Below are 17,531 nucleotides of genomic sequence, written 5' to 3'. Positions count from 1 at the left end.
AGAAATGGAGAGAAGAAGGGAAAACAGAGAGGGGGAGAGAAAGACAGACACCTACAGACCTGCTTCACTGACTTTGAAGCGATGCCCCTGCAGGTGGGGAGCCGGGGGCTTGAACCGGGATCCTTATGCCTATGCCGGTCCTTGCACTTTCCACCACATGCGCTTAACCCGCTGCACCACCGCCCGACTCCCAAAGGCATCAGTCTCTTTGCATAACCACAATGCTATGTACCCCCACCCTTACCACTTTTCTAACTAGACATGACTCTGAACAATGCTGAGCTATTTTAAAATCTATTTCAAAAGGATGACAGACTTTCATTGCTGAAGATAATCTAGAGAATATTCTACAGGCTTTGAAGGAGATTTCAAGTAGAAATTCTAAACACATTTTGAGCACACTGTGTAAGGATTCTACAAAGACAACTACTTTTTGAATAGTAATGTTCCACTAAATGTCTTCAGCTCTACAGTGTGTGTTGAATCAAGTTGTTCACTTCTGCTCTTCTACAATCACCCCCTTGGTTACTTGGAAAAGCAATCAGATATCATTTTGAGCAAGTGCTGAGCCCCCCCTTACAGGATAGTGCTCCCCTACTGGGAAGACTCTTCAGCTTCATGCCAAGGAAAGCAAAGGCAGCTCCGCGGCACCTAGCTTGCCGAGGTGACTTCTTTTGATGGCGAGCTTTGATAAGCTTTCAAATGTTCAAAATAAAAAGCGAGTGCGAACAGAGAACACAGGATATTTGCTCACTCCCTAAACTTCCATTTGCTCAGTAAAATCTCGTTTCAATGGTTTCCAAATGCATTTCAACTTGCCCTCTGGAAAAGCACCTCTCCGACATAATGCATAGTAAACAGGCAGTGCAGGTGTGCACAGCCAGGCATCAGAGTAGGATGGGACTGACAGTGGCCGCCTACTCCCAGCTGGATACCCTGGCAAGGAAAAGCTTCAGACTGAGCTCTCTGAGCCTTTCTTTTTTTTTTTTTTTTTTTTTTTTTTTTTTTTTTTTATTTTATTTTTTAAACCAGAGCACTGCTCAGCTCTGGCTTAGGACAGTGATGGAGACTGAACCTGAGACCTGAACCTCAAGCCTGAGAGTCTGTATATATAATCATTATGTGATCTCCTCCACCCTTCTTTTTTGTTTTAAATTCTCACCAGGGTGATAGCTGAGGCTCAGCACCTGCACTCACATGTGTGCACACACACACAGTCCACCATACCTGGCAGCCATTTCCCCCCCCTTTCTCCCTACCTGTTTCCTTCCCTCCGGCCTGCCTGCATTGCTTGCTTGCTTTCTTCTCTCCTTCCTTTTATATATAAACAGAAATTGAGGAAGAAGAAGGAGAGAAGGAGGAGAAACAGAGACACCTGCAGCACTGCTTTGTCACTCAAGAAGCTCCCCCTGCAGTTCCTGTTCATAGTAGTGTGCGTGCTTTATCTTGTCCATCACCTCCCAGATCCTCTCTGAGTGCTTCTTTGCATGTCTCTGGTGCATTCCCAAAGGCTTCTCTGTGTCTATGCTTAGATGCTCATGCTCACTCATAACTCCCCATTTTTTTGCATTTAATTCTTTATTTCCAAATTGTGCTGGGCAGGGATTTGTCTAATGTTATTAGCTTTTCCAAGGAAGCGTGCGTGGACTCAGTTATCTATTCTAACATTTTATAATTAATTGACTCCTCTGCTTATCTCTATTAACTTCTTCATTTTGCTTTCCTTCGGTTTCCCCTGAGGCTTTCTAGATTCTTAAGTCAAATATTTAGTCCATTTACTTTCATGTTTAACTATGTAATATGAGACCTGAAGGCTATCGATTTTCTTCTGAGGACCATTTTGTCCACATTATTGAACTTTTTGTTAGTTATTTCTTCCTCATGAATATCTTATGAAATAGTCTTTCATTTTGTTTTCCTTTTTTTTTAATCATGATTTAGGATACCAACTGAAATTATAGTTTGAATATATTTGGCTTACTTTTTTAGTATCAATTTCTAGTAGGAGTATATGGTAGCCAGAGAATGTATTTATTGTTTACAGCAGAAATTCTAGTTTTTTTAGCTTATTCACAGCCACATTATGATGTTTGCCTTATCTGATTGGGGGCAATGATAACAACAGGGTTGGAATGGGCAGCTTATTAACAACAGAAGTTGATGTCTGTTGGATCTGAAGCTGGCAGTCTGATATCTGGGTGCCCCAGGGCCAGGGTCTAAGGACCTTCTGTTGGGCTACAGACTACTGGCTGGTAGGAAGTAGAGAGAGGGACAAGTTCTTGTAAGAGCTAATCTTAGGGCCTGGTGGTGATGCACCTGATTGAGCACACACATTACTATGCACAAGACCCATGTTTGAGCCCCCGCTCCCCATCTGCAGAGAGGATGTTTCAAGAGTAGCGAAGCTCTGCAGATGTCTTTCTCTTTACCTCTCTTATCTCCAGCTCCCCTCTCAATTTCCCTCTGCCCTATCAAATAAAATTTAAAAAATTTTAAAAAAGAGGGAGTCAGGCGGTAGCGCAGCTGGTTAAGTGCAGATGGTGCAAAGCAAAAGGACCTGCATAAGGATCCCGGTTCGAGCCCCCACCTCCCCACCTGCAGGGGAGTCACTTGACAGGTGATGAAGCAGGTCTGCAGGTGTCTATGTTTCTCTCCGCCTCTCTGTCTTCCCCTCCTCTCTCCACTCCTCTCTGTCCTATCCAACAATGACATCAATAACAACTACAATAATAACTATAACAACAATGAAAAACAAGGGTATCAAAAGGGAAAATAAATAAATAAATAAATATTTAAAAGAAAGAGAAAAAGACAGAAAGGAAAAATGGCTGCCAGGAGCGGTGGACTCATAGTGCTGGCACCAAGCCCCAGTGATAACCCTCATGGGAATTTTTAAAAAGGGACTACTGGGAGTATGGATTGACCTGCCAATGCCCATGCCCAGCGGAGAAGCAATTACAGAAGCCAGAACTCCCACCTTCTGCACCCCATAAAGATCTTTGGTCTATACTCCCAGAAGGATAAAGAATGGGGAACTTTCCAATGGAGGGGACGGGATGTGGAACTCTGCTGGTAAGAATTTTGTGAAATTGCACCCCTCTTATCCCATAATCTCATTGATCATTAGTAAATAACTAATAAAAATTAAAGATAAAAAAAGAACTAATCTCACATGAGTTTTCACCCTCACCCTTTTGCTGGTTAATCAGCGAAAGGTCCTGTCTCTGCCTGCCATCACAAGGAAGTTGTGGAATTTGGGGAAGAGGCCACACATATTCAGCCTATAGTGCTAGAATCTGACCAGTCTTCCTAAATGGTCAGAACAAAGCCTCACCTGGTGCTAGGCAGTACTCTACTATGTGAATCAACTCATTAAATCCTCGTAACTGTTCTATTTTACAGATGAGGACACTAAAGCACAAAGACTTTACCCAAAACAAAAATTCTCTCAGTGTGATTAGTTCATTTTTTTTTCTTCTCTCAAACATGGCTTCCAGACAGTCACAGAAAATGGCCCCAATTATTTCTACAGGCTGAGCAATGGTGTTTATCAGATCACTCTTGACAGCAGGCAAATCAAAGGGTAGAGGGTACCTGGAAGCGGAAGGAGTCGCTTTGGGCCGGGACTCCTGAGTGCCTGTACCACACGATGCCGTCATTGATGTCTTGCTGGGAGAAGGAACTGGTGGGGGTTGCTGTTCTCCCATCAGGCAGGTGCTGGCCTCCATCTGCTGGGCTGTCTGCAGGCATATCCACTAGAAGGACCATCTCCCCTAGGAAGTCACACAGTTAGGGGTGATCTTGGGAAAAATAAGTCAGAGCTCTCATTTCTTTTCTTAGCACTTTTTTTTAAAAAACAGAAAAGAAATGATGTCCTTCTTTATTCTGATGGAAGGTGTGGGAAAGGACAACATGAAATTTAATAGATGGAATCAAATCTAAGTCTAGACATAGTCTGTTAGAAGAACTGAAAGTTATTCAAGGGCAGTTCACTGGTGGAGTTACTGTTCGTACATATTAAAATGACATGAGGAAACCCAAATAGTTGTGAGTACAAAAACTAATCTTTAAACTCTGAGCAATGAATAGACTCATTTCTAGCCACAACTTTTTAAAATTTAATTTTGTTTAACTTATTTGTAAAATTGTCACCAGAGTTACCCCTGAGTCTCAGCACTATGCCCACACTATGAATCCAATGCTCCCAGTGGATATTTCTTCCCTCCACTCTTCTTTAACTTGATAGGATACAGAGAAATTGATAGGAAAGGGAAAGGTAGAGAAGGGGAGAAAAGTCACCTGCAGCAGTGCAGATCCTGTCCCCCCTCTTCATTCCCAAACTGTGTTAGAACTGAAGCAAGAGAATCTAAACAGCAACACTAGTACCACCAGTCTGTTTCCACTGCTTATTTTTTCACCTGCAGCTATTATCTTCCTTAAGTGAGACTGAAAATACAGAGGTGTTATAAAAACAATTACAGTTTCACAGGAAGAACATATTTTCAAGTGAAAAACAAGTACAAGTTTTCACCCAAAAAAATGCTTCTAAAAATAAATCTGAAAGGAGATTTCCTACTTCTCAAAGGGAAATGGAGACAGGAAAAAGGGAAATATATATAAATATATATATGAGTAAAGTAGACATATTGGTTGTCTTCTTACTTAAAAAACATTTTCTAATATGTCTATGTACCCAATTCAAGGTAAAAATGAGTATAGCTTCTCCCACTCTCTCCATCTCTGCTTCTCACCTTCTATCAAAGGAAAAGGAAAAAAAAAAAAAAAGATGAGCCAAGCATTCTGTAGAGCAATGAAACACTGAAGTAAAAGCAACGCATCAGGATTTTATACAATCATGCACAGAATCAATTCACTCTAGTTTCTTTGGGTATTATTTCTCATTTGTACCTAAGTCACAAATTCCATTACCCATCTCTTCCTGATTCAACATCTATTCATAAGATGTTTCTAATAAACATACTTTTTTCCAGGATGTGAACTGTTTATAAATGGGAGTACAGTTGCAAACTCTTATGGAAGGAAATTGTAGATTGTGAAGATGTAGAAAGCAGACAATAGAAAATGGTTCAGATGTCAGTTTCCTAGCTATTCTGCTTCAGAATAGGGTGGCTAAGCAGAATTTTCCTATTAAGGCCCAATGAGATCGTTTCAGATTAAAACAAAAACAAACCAAAAACAAAAGAAAACACCACTGCTAGATATGCAGATTAACAGGAAGCACAGGACAGCAGCTAGCTCCAGATCAGCACAGTAGTCAGTGAGGACCTGCTGGCATTAATTACCTTCTAGGGGTGGGATATAAACGTGAGCAGGAGGCAGTCCTTCCTGAGATCAGCCTCTTTCTAAGTAGCTGGGAGCTGCTGGGAAATTTTCAGTAGGTGAATGGCATGGACAGATTTAGAACACAGAATGCACATCAGAATCCAGTGGGCCTACGGGACTTGAAAGTCCTGTTAAAGAGACCAGACTTCTCTCTAAAAATGACAACAATCATAGCTAATACGAATGTGGACAGTTTGACCAGTCCTGAGGTTAACACAAAACCCAGATGCAGATGCAAAAGTCACTAGAAGCAACAGAACTCGACAAGTATGGCTGTGGAGGGTGGGAGAGAGGAAGGAATCAAAGCACCATTACAGCTGGTGACAGAGCTGCTATTAATGAGGAGAGGAGGCTGGAGGAAGAGTGAAGAACTCAGCACTGGGAATGTGGATGAGAAAGTACGTTTGTGTCAAGTCCAGGGAGTCCAACTAAACAGGGAAAAAGACTACTATTAGGGGAATCTGCCTTTGCGTAGTACCTCACCTCTGCTTTTTATCACCATGTGACAAATACAAGAAAATACTATTACAAACACAGATTTTCAAACATTCTGAGTGAGGCCAGGAAGTTAGCATAGAGGTTATTCAAAAACACTTTCTTGCCTGAGGCTCTCAGGTAACAAGTTTAATCTCCAGCATCACCAAAAACCAGAGCTCAGAAGTGTTCTATCTGTGTGTGTGTGTGTGTCTTTCTCTATGTATCTCTCTCATTAAAATACATGAACAAAAAATAGGTGAATAAATTATTAAAAAATAAAAAGTACCAATAGAGTCATTTAAAAAAATTCTAGGTCAAACAAACACAGGAAATTATGTCTATATGTAGAAAGTCAAGTCTATTGAAATCACAACCTTTATACTAAAGCAAATACAAGACTGCTCTGAACTCAATGATGAAATCATAACAAGGGAAAAATAGTTACCAAATTGGGGATGGTCTTCTGTGATTTTGTAGATAATTTCTGAGGGATGTACACCTGGAGCTTCAGCCTGTAAGATTCTATTGGTAATCTGTAGCATCCCCCCTTCTGGGACCCACACCATTGAATTAGCCACAAGTCGAAGACTACCATCATTCTAGAATAAGGAAAGAATACAAAATTAGACCCAAGTAAAATAATAAGATGGTTCATTGAAAGCATCAGTCACCAATTCTTACTGCTGCTATGGCTTATCTAATAAAAGAATGACAGAGTTAGAGTCAATTATACATGTGTATTATTTATGGATACATTCATATGATTATAAGTACATATGTACCTATCTTGCTTTTCTCTTAATTGCCATAAGTAAATAATTCATTTCACAAGAGAATTTTTTTCCATTTGTGTGTCTCATTTGACCATCTATCCTTTCATGCTCTTTATCCCCTTACATTCAAGAAAAGATTCAGTAAGCCTGCTTTCTGGCTTGTTTGTTAGAAACCTAAGACGTGTAAGAGTGACTGACGGGAGACCTCAAATTCAGCATTTTCAATCTAGTGTGTGTGGGGGAGGAGGGAGATACATCAATAACTAGGCTACATCTACAAGAAAACTGAATAGGGTGCTGTGAGGGAATAGAGAGCAGCCTCAGGCAAGGCAAAGACAGGAAAGAATGTATGTGCACTTTATAAAACATCCACACGTCTGGTGGAAGTAGAGATTAGGAGGACACAGGAGAAGGTGAATGAACAGTGACACCCTTTTAATGCTGATCAGCAGGAGGCAGAAGCTCTGCTAGTTGTCTCAATCTCTTAATAAAGGCAACATGAGTCTTCAGGGAAGGAAATGAGATGACCAGGGCAGGGTTTTAGGAAGAGAAACTCCGTTAATCAAGAGGCTGAGGGGCCTATATCTGTGATGAAGAAAGCTGCAGAAACCATGTAACAAGTTCGTGTAGTAGTTCAGGTGAGGCAAGATGAGAAGATAATTGCAGTGGGAATGGGAAGTTGGAAACAGACTCCAGAAATAGGACAGGGCTGAATTGACAGGCTTCAATGACTAATTGAAAGTGAAGCCTTCCTTGGGAGTAGCTGGCTGGAAGAAGTCAGTGATGTAGCACTTCTGAGAGGGATGCCATCTTAATTGTTCAAGCTAATCTCATTAAAAAGTGCCGTCACTCCTGATATGCAAGGTGCAGACCCTCCTCCAAAACTTTAAAATCCATATTTTCCACTGAATGAGATTACTGAGGCTACTGATATTCTGTTCTCAGCCTTTAAATAACAGCAAATCTGAGACTTTCAAATAGGGCATTTCAGAAGAGGTGTTTTTCTAAGTTATTTTTATTGCTTTCAAATATGCCAATAACAGAACAGAACAAATAACACTCCTAGGAGGGGGGTAAGCAGAACAGAAGAAAAGAAATATTCTTTAGCAGTTGGTTGATGGGAAAGGACTTGTCCCTCCCTAGATGTGATTGTAGTTATCTACATCATAATCACCAGGAAACTGAGTCAAGTTGTTGCCCAAGAGAAAGGCAACAAAGAAATCTCCTATTGTAATGGGTGTTCAGGGAAAAAAAAAAAACTCACCACACTTTCTTCTTTCAATAATTGCTAGAGCATATTATTTACAAAAATACCACCGGTGTGCCAAGATCTGCATATTTCTGGGGAAAGGGTCCTGCTAATGCCAGCAGAGCTTAATGTAACATAATCCATTGAACCCAGGTTTCTTAATTGCTAGAAATATCCCTAATAACAGCAGCCAGTTAGCTCTGATTATGGTTATAGAGACAACTAACATACCAACAATGATGTTATTGAACTGACAGTGTGATTTTTTTTTTCACATTCCAAGCAAGTGAACTCCTGTGCCAAATATTTATTCTTTGAAGCCTCTCACTATAGCTCTATCTTAACTATAATTCATCAATAAAATTCCTACAACTTCTGCCTGAGTGTAATACTAGGAGAAAGAATTCATTACTAGTCAGTGTCCAGAGATTAGCAGCTAATTGCAAATACAGAATGTCAGACTCCACTCCAGACTTTTTGGGAGTTAAAAACCTGAATTTACAGTGGATATTTCTTTCTTTCTACCTTTCCTTTTTGTTAGCTTTACTGAAGTACATGAAATTGGATATATCAAAAATATTGCTTTGATAAATATATACATAGTAAAACACTTACTATAGCCACACTAGTAAAGAAATTCATGGGCGGGGGTAGATAGCATAATGGTTATATAATGTCATGCCTGAGGCTCCAAAGTCCCAGGTTCAATCTCCCAAACCACCATAAACCAGAGATGAGCAGTGCTCCAATTAAAATAGATAAATAAATAAATAATAAATAGATTCACCTCCTCACAGTGTCATGTGTAAGCTAAGAATACTTAAGAGCTCTCAGCACATTTCAAGTGCACAATCCATCACAGCCACCACACTATACATTAGATCCCCAGAATTTATTCACCATGTACACCTACGCTTTTATATATTTCTACAAACAATGCCATGCCACCTCTCCCACACTTCCACCCCCTGGCCACCACTATTCTATTCTGCTTTTCTGAGTTCAACCCTTAGAGCACATCTATAGATGAGATCATGAAGCATTTGACAGTCACCTGCAGACCTGCTTCATTGCTGGTGAAGCTTCCTTCCTCCCTGCAAGTAGGAAGCAGTGACTCAAACCTGAGTCCTTGTGCATAGTAACATGTGTGCTTGACCAGATGCGCCACTGTCCCCCAACCGCACCCATTTTGACTCTTTAAAAGAACTCTGACACTGGTTTACATGCATATAATAGAGGATAATGGTTCCCTTTCCTCCACACATCCTTACTCATACATACTGATCTTTTTTTGTGTTATTGAATTGTCTGAGTTCCTTATATACTTGATTATGTTTTTATTTTATTAGTGATTTAATACTGATTTATAAAATTACATTTCAATGTCAACAGGGGTATAATTCCACACCATTCCCACCTCCAGAGTTCTGAATCCTCAATCCCTCCATTGCAAGCCACAGCAGTTCTCCTAAAGTTGCAGACATGGGTTAACCATCATCTCTACAACTATTTACATTTGTACATAATTGCTTCTTTCACTTCTAGGTCCAGTCCTCTCTTCCCCTCCAAGGCACACATAACCCTATTACTACATCCAAATGTCCCTTCCTTTATCCTCCTCTCTCCCTGGGTGCTGATGGAGCTGGAGTTCAAAGCCCTCTTATCATCTTCCTCCTATCACTTCTCCCCCACTGGGAGTACGGATCAAAATTGTTTTGGGGGTGCAGAAGGTAGGAGTTCTATCCTCTGTAATTATTTCTCTGCTTCCTTATATACCATACATCTAAAGCACTTACTAGATATATGGCTTCAAATATTTCCTCTCATCCTATATATCACCTTTCCACTTGCTTATTGGTTCCTTTACTGTGTATTTTGTTGTTTGATGAAATCACAATTGTATTTTAACAAGGTTCCCAGGAGAAGTGGCTTAAGAGTGAGAAGCATGGTCCATAGCAGGAATCACCAGGTTTTTACAAGAGTGTTTCTCCTGAAAGTCCACCACAGGCCTTTCAGAACAGTTAGCTTTATAACAAGATGTTACATACAACTCTTTCAGAATCAACAGGGGACTGCCTAAGGAGAATAATTATAACCATTGTTTCAGAAAAAGCAGTATGATTCTTCAAGATTAAGATGGGGTTTTTGATGGATTTATTTTTAGGAAGATAGTCTGGGAAAGATTCAAAAAGAGGACTCAAAAACTACATACTATCTTTTCTACAGCTTAAGTATACAAAAAGCCAAAGGAATTCCAATCAATTTCCCTAATGGTTCTGACATTCTGTAATTTCTGTAACTCCTTGGAACCCTCCCCTCGACAATGGTGTATATATGTCCCTGTAAGCTCATGGAATCAGATGCAATATCAGTTGAATAATCTCCTGCCTCATGGAACATATATAACAAATAATACTGGGAGCATAATTAAAGCAGTGCTTTAAATCAAATAGTTTTTCTAATTCATTTCATAGAATAATAGGCATATAGTAAGGTTGGTAATAAAATTAAGCCACTCCATACCACACTGCAAATAAAAATATCAGTGTTGTAAATAGAAATACCATGCCTTTATCATTTGGAGAAAAAAAATTCTACAAATGAAAATGACATTGCCCTCAATGTAGAATAATGGTAAAAAACTGTCTCACTTATTTGGGAGATTCTCTCTGGCCTTATCCAGCTTTCTAGTCCTACCCTCAACTCTGGCACCATCTTCCCAGATACTTCTAGCTCACCTACATGCTAGCTTTGGCCTCAGTCAAAAATTAGTAAAGTCATGGGTCCCTTGGAATATGCCTATAATAGGCCTCCTAGCTCCTTCCAACATGAAGACCCCAAATTTCATCTGCTATACTTTTACCTTTAGGTTCCTGGTTATTAAACAAATTGTTCTGCTTTATATTTTAATGCTTTTCAGCCACCAAGTTACAGATGCTACCATGACACCAACCTGACTTCCCTGGGTAGATGACCTCACTAATGTGTCCTGGAACCCCACCTAACAGAGCCCAACCTCAGTAGGGAAAGATAGAAACTGGCTTGGAGTATGGATCAACCTGTCAGTACCCATGTCCAGTGGAGAAGCAGTTACAGAAACCAGACCTCCCAGTTTCTTTATTTCCCATAAAGATCTTTGTTCTATACTTATAGAGGAATAAAGAATAGGGAAACTTCCAATGGAGGGGATGGGATATGGAACTCTGATGGTGGGAATTGTACAGAATTATAGCCCTATTACCCCACAATCTTGTCAATTATTATTAAGTCACTTCTTCTTCTAGCGTTTGCCCAATTAAGTCACTGAAATAAATAAATAAATAAATATGAAAACTCCCCAGGAAGCGAAGGACCTGAGTAAGGATCCCGGTTTGAACCCACGCTCCCCACCTGCAGGGGAGTCGCTTCACAAGTGGTGAAACAGGTCTGCAGGTGTCTATCTTTCTCTCTTCCTCTCTGACTCCCCTTCTCTCTCAATTTCTCTCTGTCCTATCCAACAACAACGACATTGATGGCAACAATAACAATAACAATAACGGCCATGAGGGCAACAAAATGGGAAAAAAATGGCCTCCAGGAGCAGTGGATATGTAGTGCAGGCACCAAGCCCCAGCAATAACCCTGCGTTGAGTTCAAAGAGAGGATTCCAGGAGGATAGGGGACCAGATTCTCTGGGCAAGACAATGAGAAAATGATGAAAATACTTTCTCTTTTCTGTCCATTAAGAGGATAAGAGCATATATGGTCCATGCAATAGAACATGTTGCCCAGAATAAAGAGTCTTGTGGTTAATCATGAGGAGCTAGAATGCACCCGAGTTGAAACACAGCTCCAATGCTGAATTTACCTTTGAGAAAATGAAACACTGTTAAGCCATGTTTCCCTCATGTTCTCTTTTGGAAAATTAGAGGGGAAAGTTGTACAAACACCATAGAATTGGTGAGGCTCAAATGGAATACTGCATATCAAACATTGGAAAAGAATAAAGGTTAATAACAAAACTAAAACATATTCGACCCATAGCAGAGCTTCCTTGAGATATAAGTAAGGCCATAGGTCTCTACTCTAACTTTGTCCATTGGGATTTGAGAAGATCAGCAAAACATATGTGAGGAAAATGACTTTGAAGTTCAGAAAGAAATGTATGTGTGTTTCTAAGTATTAACATTGCAATCATTATAGTATATCTGGATACTAGGCATCTGGCCACTGGATTCACTATTCCCTTTCATTGGCTAAGAAGGCATTAACTCTCCTTTTTCCAACTATGACACCATCCCCACAGACAATAGCTTAGGTGACCTGCATATCAAATGTCAGGCGCAGGCAGAAACTAGTTGGTCATGGGCCCCTTGTAATATACCTAAAATAGGCCTACTAGCTTTTGCCAAAACAGAGACCCCAAATGTTCATCTGCAATATTCTAGTCTTTAGGTTCATGATTAGTCAACAATTTGCTCTGCTTCCTATCTTAACTCTTTTTCAGCCATCAGGTTCCAGATGATACCATGATGCCAACCGGACTTCCCAGGGCAGACTACCCCACCAATGTGTCCTGGAGTCCCACAACCCTAGATCCCTCCCCACTAGGGAAAAAGAGAGACAGGCTGGGAGTATGGATTGACCTGTCAATGCCCATGTTCAGTGGAGAAGCAATGACAGAAGCCAGACCTTCCACCTTCTGCACCCATAATGACCCTCGGTCCATATTCCCAGAGGGATAAAGAATAGGGAAGCTATCAGGGGATGGGAAGGGATATGGAGTTCTGGTGGTAGGAATTGTGTGGAATTGTACCCCTCTTATCCTATGGTCTTGCCAGTATTCCTATTTTATAAATAAAAACTAAAAAAACAAACAAACCAGTGATTCTAAAAGTCTATACTTCTAAGTTAAAGTTCTATTTTTCTTTGTTTTGTTTTCATAGCCATAGCAGCTAAAACCCTAGAAATATCCTTCAACCTTGGGCCACACCACATGAGCCGACTGCACAATACACCAAACTGAACTCCAAACATGGAGATTGAAACAATGATAGGAAAGGCAGCTGCTGGGGCAGCAGTAAAATCCATAACAACTGTTGGAAAGAAACCAAGAAGGAATAAAAAAAAAACTTTTTGTGTCTGTCTAGACTTCATCTCTTCAGACCTATTCTCATCTCCCAGGGCGATTGTGAGAGGGTGATAATTAGGATTAGCTACAAGGTGGCTCCTTGCCAGCTCCATCTCATAATCAGCCTTCACTTGCCCCCCTCTATCAAATGCCACCAGTGCAATGTTCAGGAGCTGAAAATAACGAGACCAGAGCTGGAGAAACCAGCTGTATCTGACCCAATGGTTTACCTTCCCAAGGATCAGCCACAAATTCTGAGTGACCATTCTGGAGAAAGTGACAAATGATTTCTAAATTGCCCTCAGCAAGTCAATTTTCTTTGGCCAGTCATTACTGATATATCAGTAGGTACTGACATTTAGAACTAAAAGCTAGAAAAGAGAGAGGGAGAGGGAGGGAGAGAGAGAGAGAGATCTTCTGATCTTCTGCCATATATGAGGAAAAAGCCACTCTTACTATAAAGAAGAAAAAGTCTGTGGTCCAGGAGGTGATGCAGTGGATAAAGCACTGGACTCTCAAACATGAGGTCCTGAGTTTGATCCCCTACAGCACATATACCAGAGTGAGGTCTGGTTCTCTCTCTCTCTCTCTCTCCTCCTATCTTTCCCATTAGTAAATAAATAAAATCTTTTTAGAAAAATTACAGTCAACAATATTGATATACCTTTCCCATATTTGGGAGCTACTCTCTTCCCTGATCCAGCTTTCTGGTCCTTTTTCCAGCCATGACATCATCTTCCCAGATAATAACTTGTCTTGGATCCACCTGCATATCAGATTTCAGGCTCGGGGGAAAAAAAAAAAACTAGTATAGTCACAGGCCCTTTGGAACAGAGGCCTACTATCTATCTACAAAATGGAGACACCCTCCCCCCAGCTCTTCATCTGCACTATTCCAGTCTTTGGGTGCATGATCAGTCAACAACTTGTTTGGCTTTATATGTTAACTCTCTTTTCAGCCACCAGGTTCCAGATGCTAGCATGATGCCAACCAGACTTCCCTGGACAGACAACCCCACCAATGTGTCCTGGAGCCCCACTTCCCCAGAGCCCTGCCCCAATAGAGAAAGAGAGAGACAGGCTGGGAGTATGGATCGACCAGTCAACGCCCATGCTCATCGAGGGAGCAATTACAGAAGCCAGACCTTCTGCACCCCACAATGACCTTGGGTCCATACTCCCAGAGGGATAAAGAATAGGAAAGCTATCAGGGGAGGGGATGCGATATGGAATTATGATGGTGGGAATTGTGTGGAGTTGTACCCCTCTTGTCCTATGGTTTTGTCAATGTTTCCTTTTTATAAATAAATTTTTTAAAAAGATGGTAGATTAAAAAAAAGAAAAAAGAAAAAAAAGTATTCAAGTGAATTATTGCCAAGTGACAGAGGATTCTCAAAATATTTTTAACAGATCCCTCTGGTTGAGCATGGGTTAGCCCAGCATTTCTCAACACATGACAACTGTCGCATTAGTAGCTGCTGAGGACATTCCATGCAGTACATGAAGCAATTTTATAAAGTGGTGATAAATTAACATGTTAGGGGGAAATATAGGTCTCTATTAAGCCCATGATTTTGAAAGCATTATTTATTAAGATGGGTCCAAAGTAAAAAATTAAGCTAATTCAAAGAAAAATAATTAGTAAATAATAGCCAGGTGCTCGTGAATGGGGCAAAAGCATATGATGTTGGCATGGGAATGACACAGGCTGGGAAAAGCTGCTCCTGGGGCCGGGTGGTGGCATAGCTAGATCTATGCACATGTTACAGTGCACAAGGGCCTGGGTTCAAGTCCCCAGTCCCCCCCTCCCCAGGGGGAAGTTTCATGAATGGTGAAGCAGGGCTGCAGGTGTCTCTCTGTCTCTCTTTCCCTTGCTATCTTCCCCTCCCTCTCAATTTCTCTGTTCTAACAAATAAAATAATTAAAGTTAAAAAAAACTGTAAAAAACTAAAAGATGCTTGGTAGGGGTTCCTGGTCCTGAGCAACATACTCCCACAATGACCAAGACAGAGAGTTCCCTCACCCTACTTTTGCTGGACGAACATAATGACTAAATTCTTCCTTTTTGATTCCTTAGGATAGCACGACTAAGAGTTTCAACCTGCCTGAACCCCTTTGAAAGAGCAGACAAGAACAGGGGTGCACTCAGTCTTGCTGATAATCAAGCTCTGGCAGGCAGGAGATAAAATGATCTGTGGACAATGATGCATTCTGGTTAAGTCAACATAAAGATTCAAAAGTTTCCTACTCTGAAGAGAATGTGAAGACTGATCCTTCAGGTCATGGGTGTTTCTCAACAAAATAAATGGCTGGGCATGGAGACAAGGAAATGTGTTTTATTAACACCTGAATGTCCTAAGTATCTCCCTAACTGATGCCTGATAAATATTTGAGTGACTACTTTCTCTTCATTTTATAAGTATTCTGTAATAATACCAACAGAGCCTCACAACTAGGTATGAGACAACTGCTGCTTTAGGAATGACACCTACCTTGGGCACAGTCTTCACGTGGAACAGTATGTTCTGGAAGGAGTGTCCATCACTGGCCTGCAAGACGGCAACATCGTACATGCTGTCTGAGCCGTCGTGAGCATAGTGGAGAAGGCCCCTGGAGAGCTCATCTAGCCGGAACTCATAGACAGGAGTTGCAGGAGACTGAAGCGTTTGGAGCAATTGGCCATGAACTGGAGGATCCAGCACTTCCACCACAACATCCTGTGGGTTGTCATCATCTCGGATGTCAAGCAGCTGGGGGGTGATGGTGCCTCTCTCTCCTCGGCTAATATGGAGAGCCTCATTTCTCAGCACATAGGGGGGCTGTGGAGAGAAGGGGAGGAGAGGAAAAGACATAGAAAGTGGAAGACAAAACAGTGGAGTAGCTATCACCTGCTTGCAACCTAGTACTATTTTGTTTTTTAAGGACCTCTGGGAGGCATAGCCAAGTGCCAAGCCACTGCACAGGCAAAGGCTTCTGTCAGAGGTATCAATTATATTAATCACATCAAAAGATATCACTTCACACCTCCGGTTCTGGAGATTTCTTAAGTCACTTCAAGACTACAGCATTCTCAGCCACCAAGTTGCAGATGCTACCATGATGCCAACCTGACTTCCTTGGGCGACAACCTCACCAATATGTCCTAGGATCATGGCCTGAGGAAGGCAGCCGCCTGGCTTGCCCCTGTGGCACTGCTCATAAAGCACAGTGTAATGCCTTCCTTGCAATGGGCACCAGTGACAGCATACAGGTTGTGCAAAAGACGTTCATGCCTGAAGTTCCAAGGTTGTATCGTGGGTACCACCGAGAGCCAGCACTGAGCAGTGCTCTATTGTTCGTTATTTTTCAATTCTATTTATTTACTGAGAAAATAAATAGAATTTAAAATTAGATTAAATTAAAATAGAATTAAAATTAGACAGAGAAAACCAGAAATTGAGAGGGTAGGGGGAGACAGACAGGGAGAGAGACAGAGAGACAACTGCACCACTGCTTCATAAAGCTTTCTCCCTGCAGGTGGGGACTGGGGGCTTGAACCTAGGTCCTTTTGCACTGTAATAAGTGCACTCAACCCGGTGTGCCACTATCCAGTCCCCTAGTGCTCTGTTTTTTTTTTTTTAAAAAAGGTAAAATAAAAATGTTTTTTTTTAATTTAAGAAATAGATTTCTTCCACTAATGTGAGGAAGTAAATAAACTGTTTTCTTTTTCATAATAATAAAAGTTAATAGGGGGCTGAGTGGTGGCACACTGGATTAAGCACATATGGCACAAAGCACAAGGACCAGCTTAAGGATCCCAGTTTGAACCCACCCCTCCCAGGGTCCCCACCTGCAAGGGTTTGCTTCACAAGCGATGTAGCAGATCTGCAGGTTTCTAAATTTCTCTCCCCCTCTCTGTCTCCCCTTCCTCTCTCCATTCCTCTATGTCCTATCCAGCAACAACAACAGCAATACCACTAACAACAACAAGGGCATCAAGGGCAACAAAAATGAAGAAAAATAGCCTCCAGGAGCGGTGGATTTGTAGTGCAGGCACAGAGCCCCAGCAATAATTCTAGAGACAAAAAAAAAAAAAAAGTTAACGAGCTAGGAGTCAGATTGTGGTGCACCTGGTATGTCTAACGTGCTATAATCTATAAGGACTCAGGTTCAAGGCCCTGACCCCCAAATGGAGAGGAGAGGCTTCATGGATGGTGAAGCAGTGCTATAGGTGTCTATTTTTCTCTCCATCTCCTCTCAATTTCTCTCTGTATAAATTTTTAAAAAATGGTTAATAAACGGCAAGAGAAGTAAACAACGCACAAACACACACAATTGAGGCCAGAAGTCAAAGAAAACATTATCTTAGCCTTCATTTTCTTTCTTTCATTTTTCAAAACATCATTTGAACTTGAACCAACTTGTACTTTCCTCAGAACATTACTTTCTTTAATCCAAATGGACTTTCTTTTTAAATTACCCAGGTATCCTCCTGACTGCCTAGAAATTTCACTATCTATTAAAGTAATGCTTAACTAATGCATGGTTATAATAATCACATAGTAAAAAAAAAAAAAGAAAAAAGAAGAAGAACCTAGAT

At 41.0% G+C, this 17,531-nt stretch overlaps 1 protein-coding gene across 4 annotated transcripts in view; it reads right to left on the bottom strand.

The window, feature by feature from the left end:
• The window catches only part of FRAS1 (Fraser extracellular matrix complex subunit 1), a 532,387-nt gene that overhangs the window by 152,051 nt on the left and 362,805 nt on the right, over positions 1-17,531 (bottom strand). For all 4 annotated transcript variants that reach the window (XM_060187916.1, XM_060187915.1, XM_060187917.1 and 1 more), the window contains 3 exons: positions 15,445-15,771; positions 6,266-6,419; positions 3,595-3,773 (listed from right to left, as the gene is read on the bottom strand). In XM_060187916.1, coding sequence (XP_060043899.1) covers positions 3,595-3,773; positions 6,266-6,419; positions 15,445-15,771 — 660 coding nt within the window. The remainder of the gene's footprint in view (positions 1-3,594; positions 3,774-6,265; positions 6,420-15,444; positions 15,772-17,531) is intronic.

This window comes from Erinaceus europaeus, chromosome 3, assembly GCF_950295315.1.
Source record: "Erinaceus europaeus chromosome 3, mEriEur2.1, whole genome shotgun sequence".
Lineage (NCBI taxonomy): Eukaryota > Metazoa > Chordata > Mammalia > Eulipotyphla > Erinaceidae > Erinaceus > Erinaceus europaeus.
The sequence above is the reverse complement of the archived record's forward strand: the minus strand, read 5'-3'. Positions and strand labels throughout refer to the sequence as shown.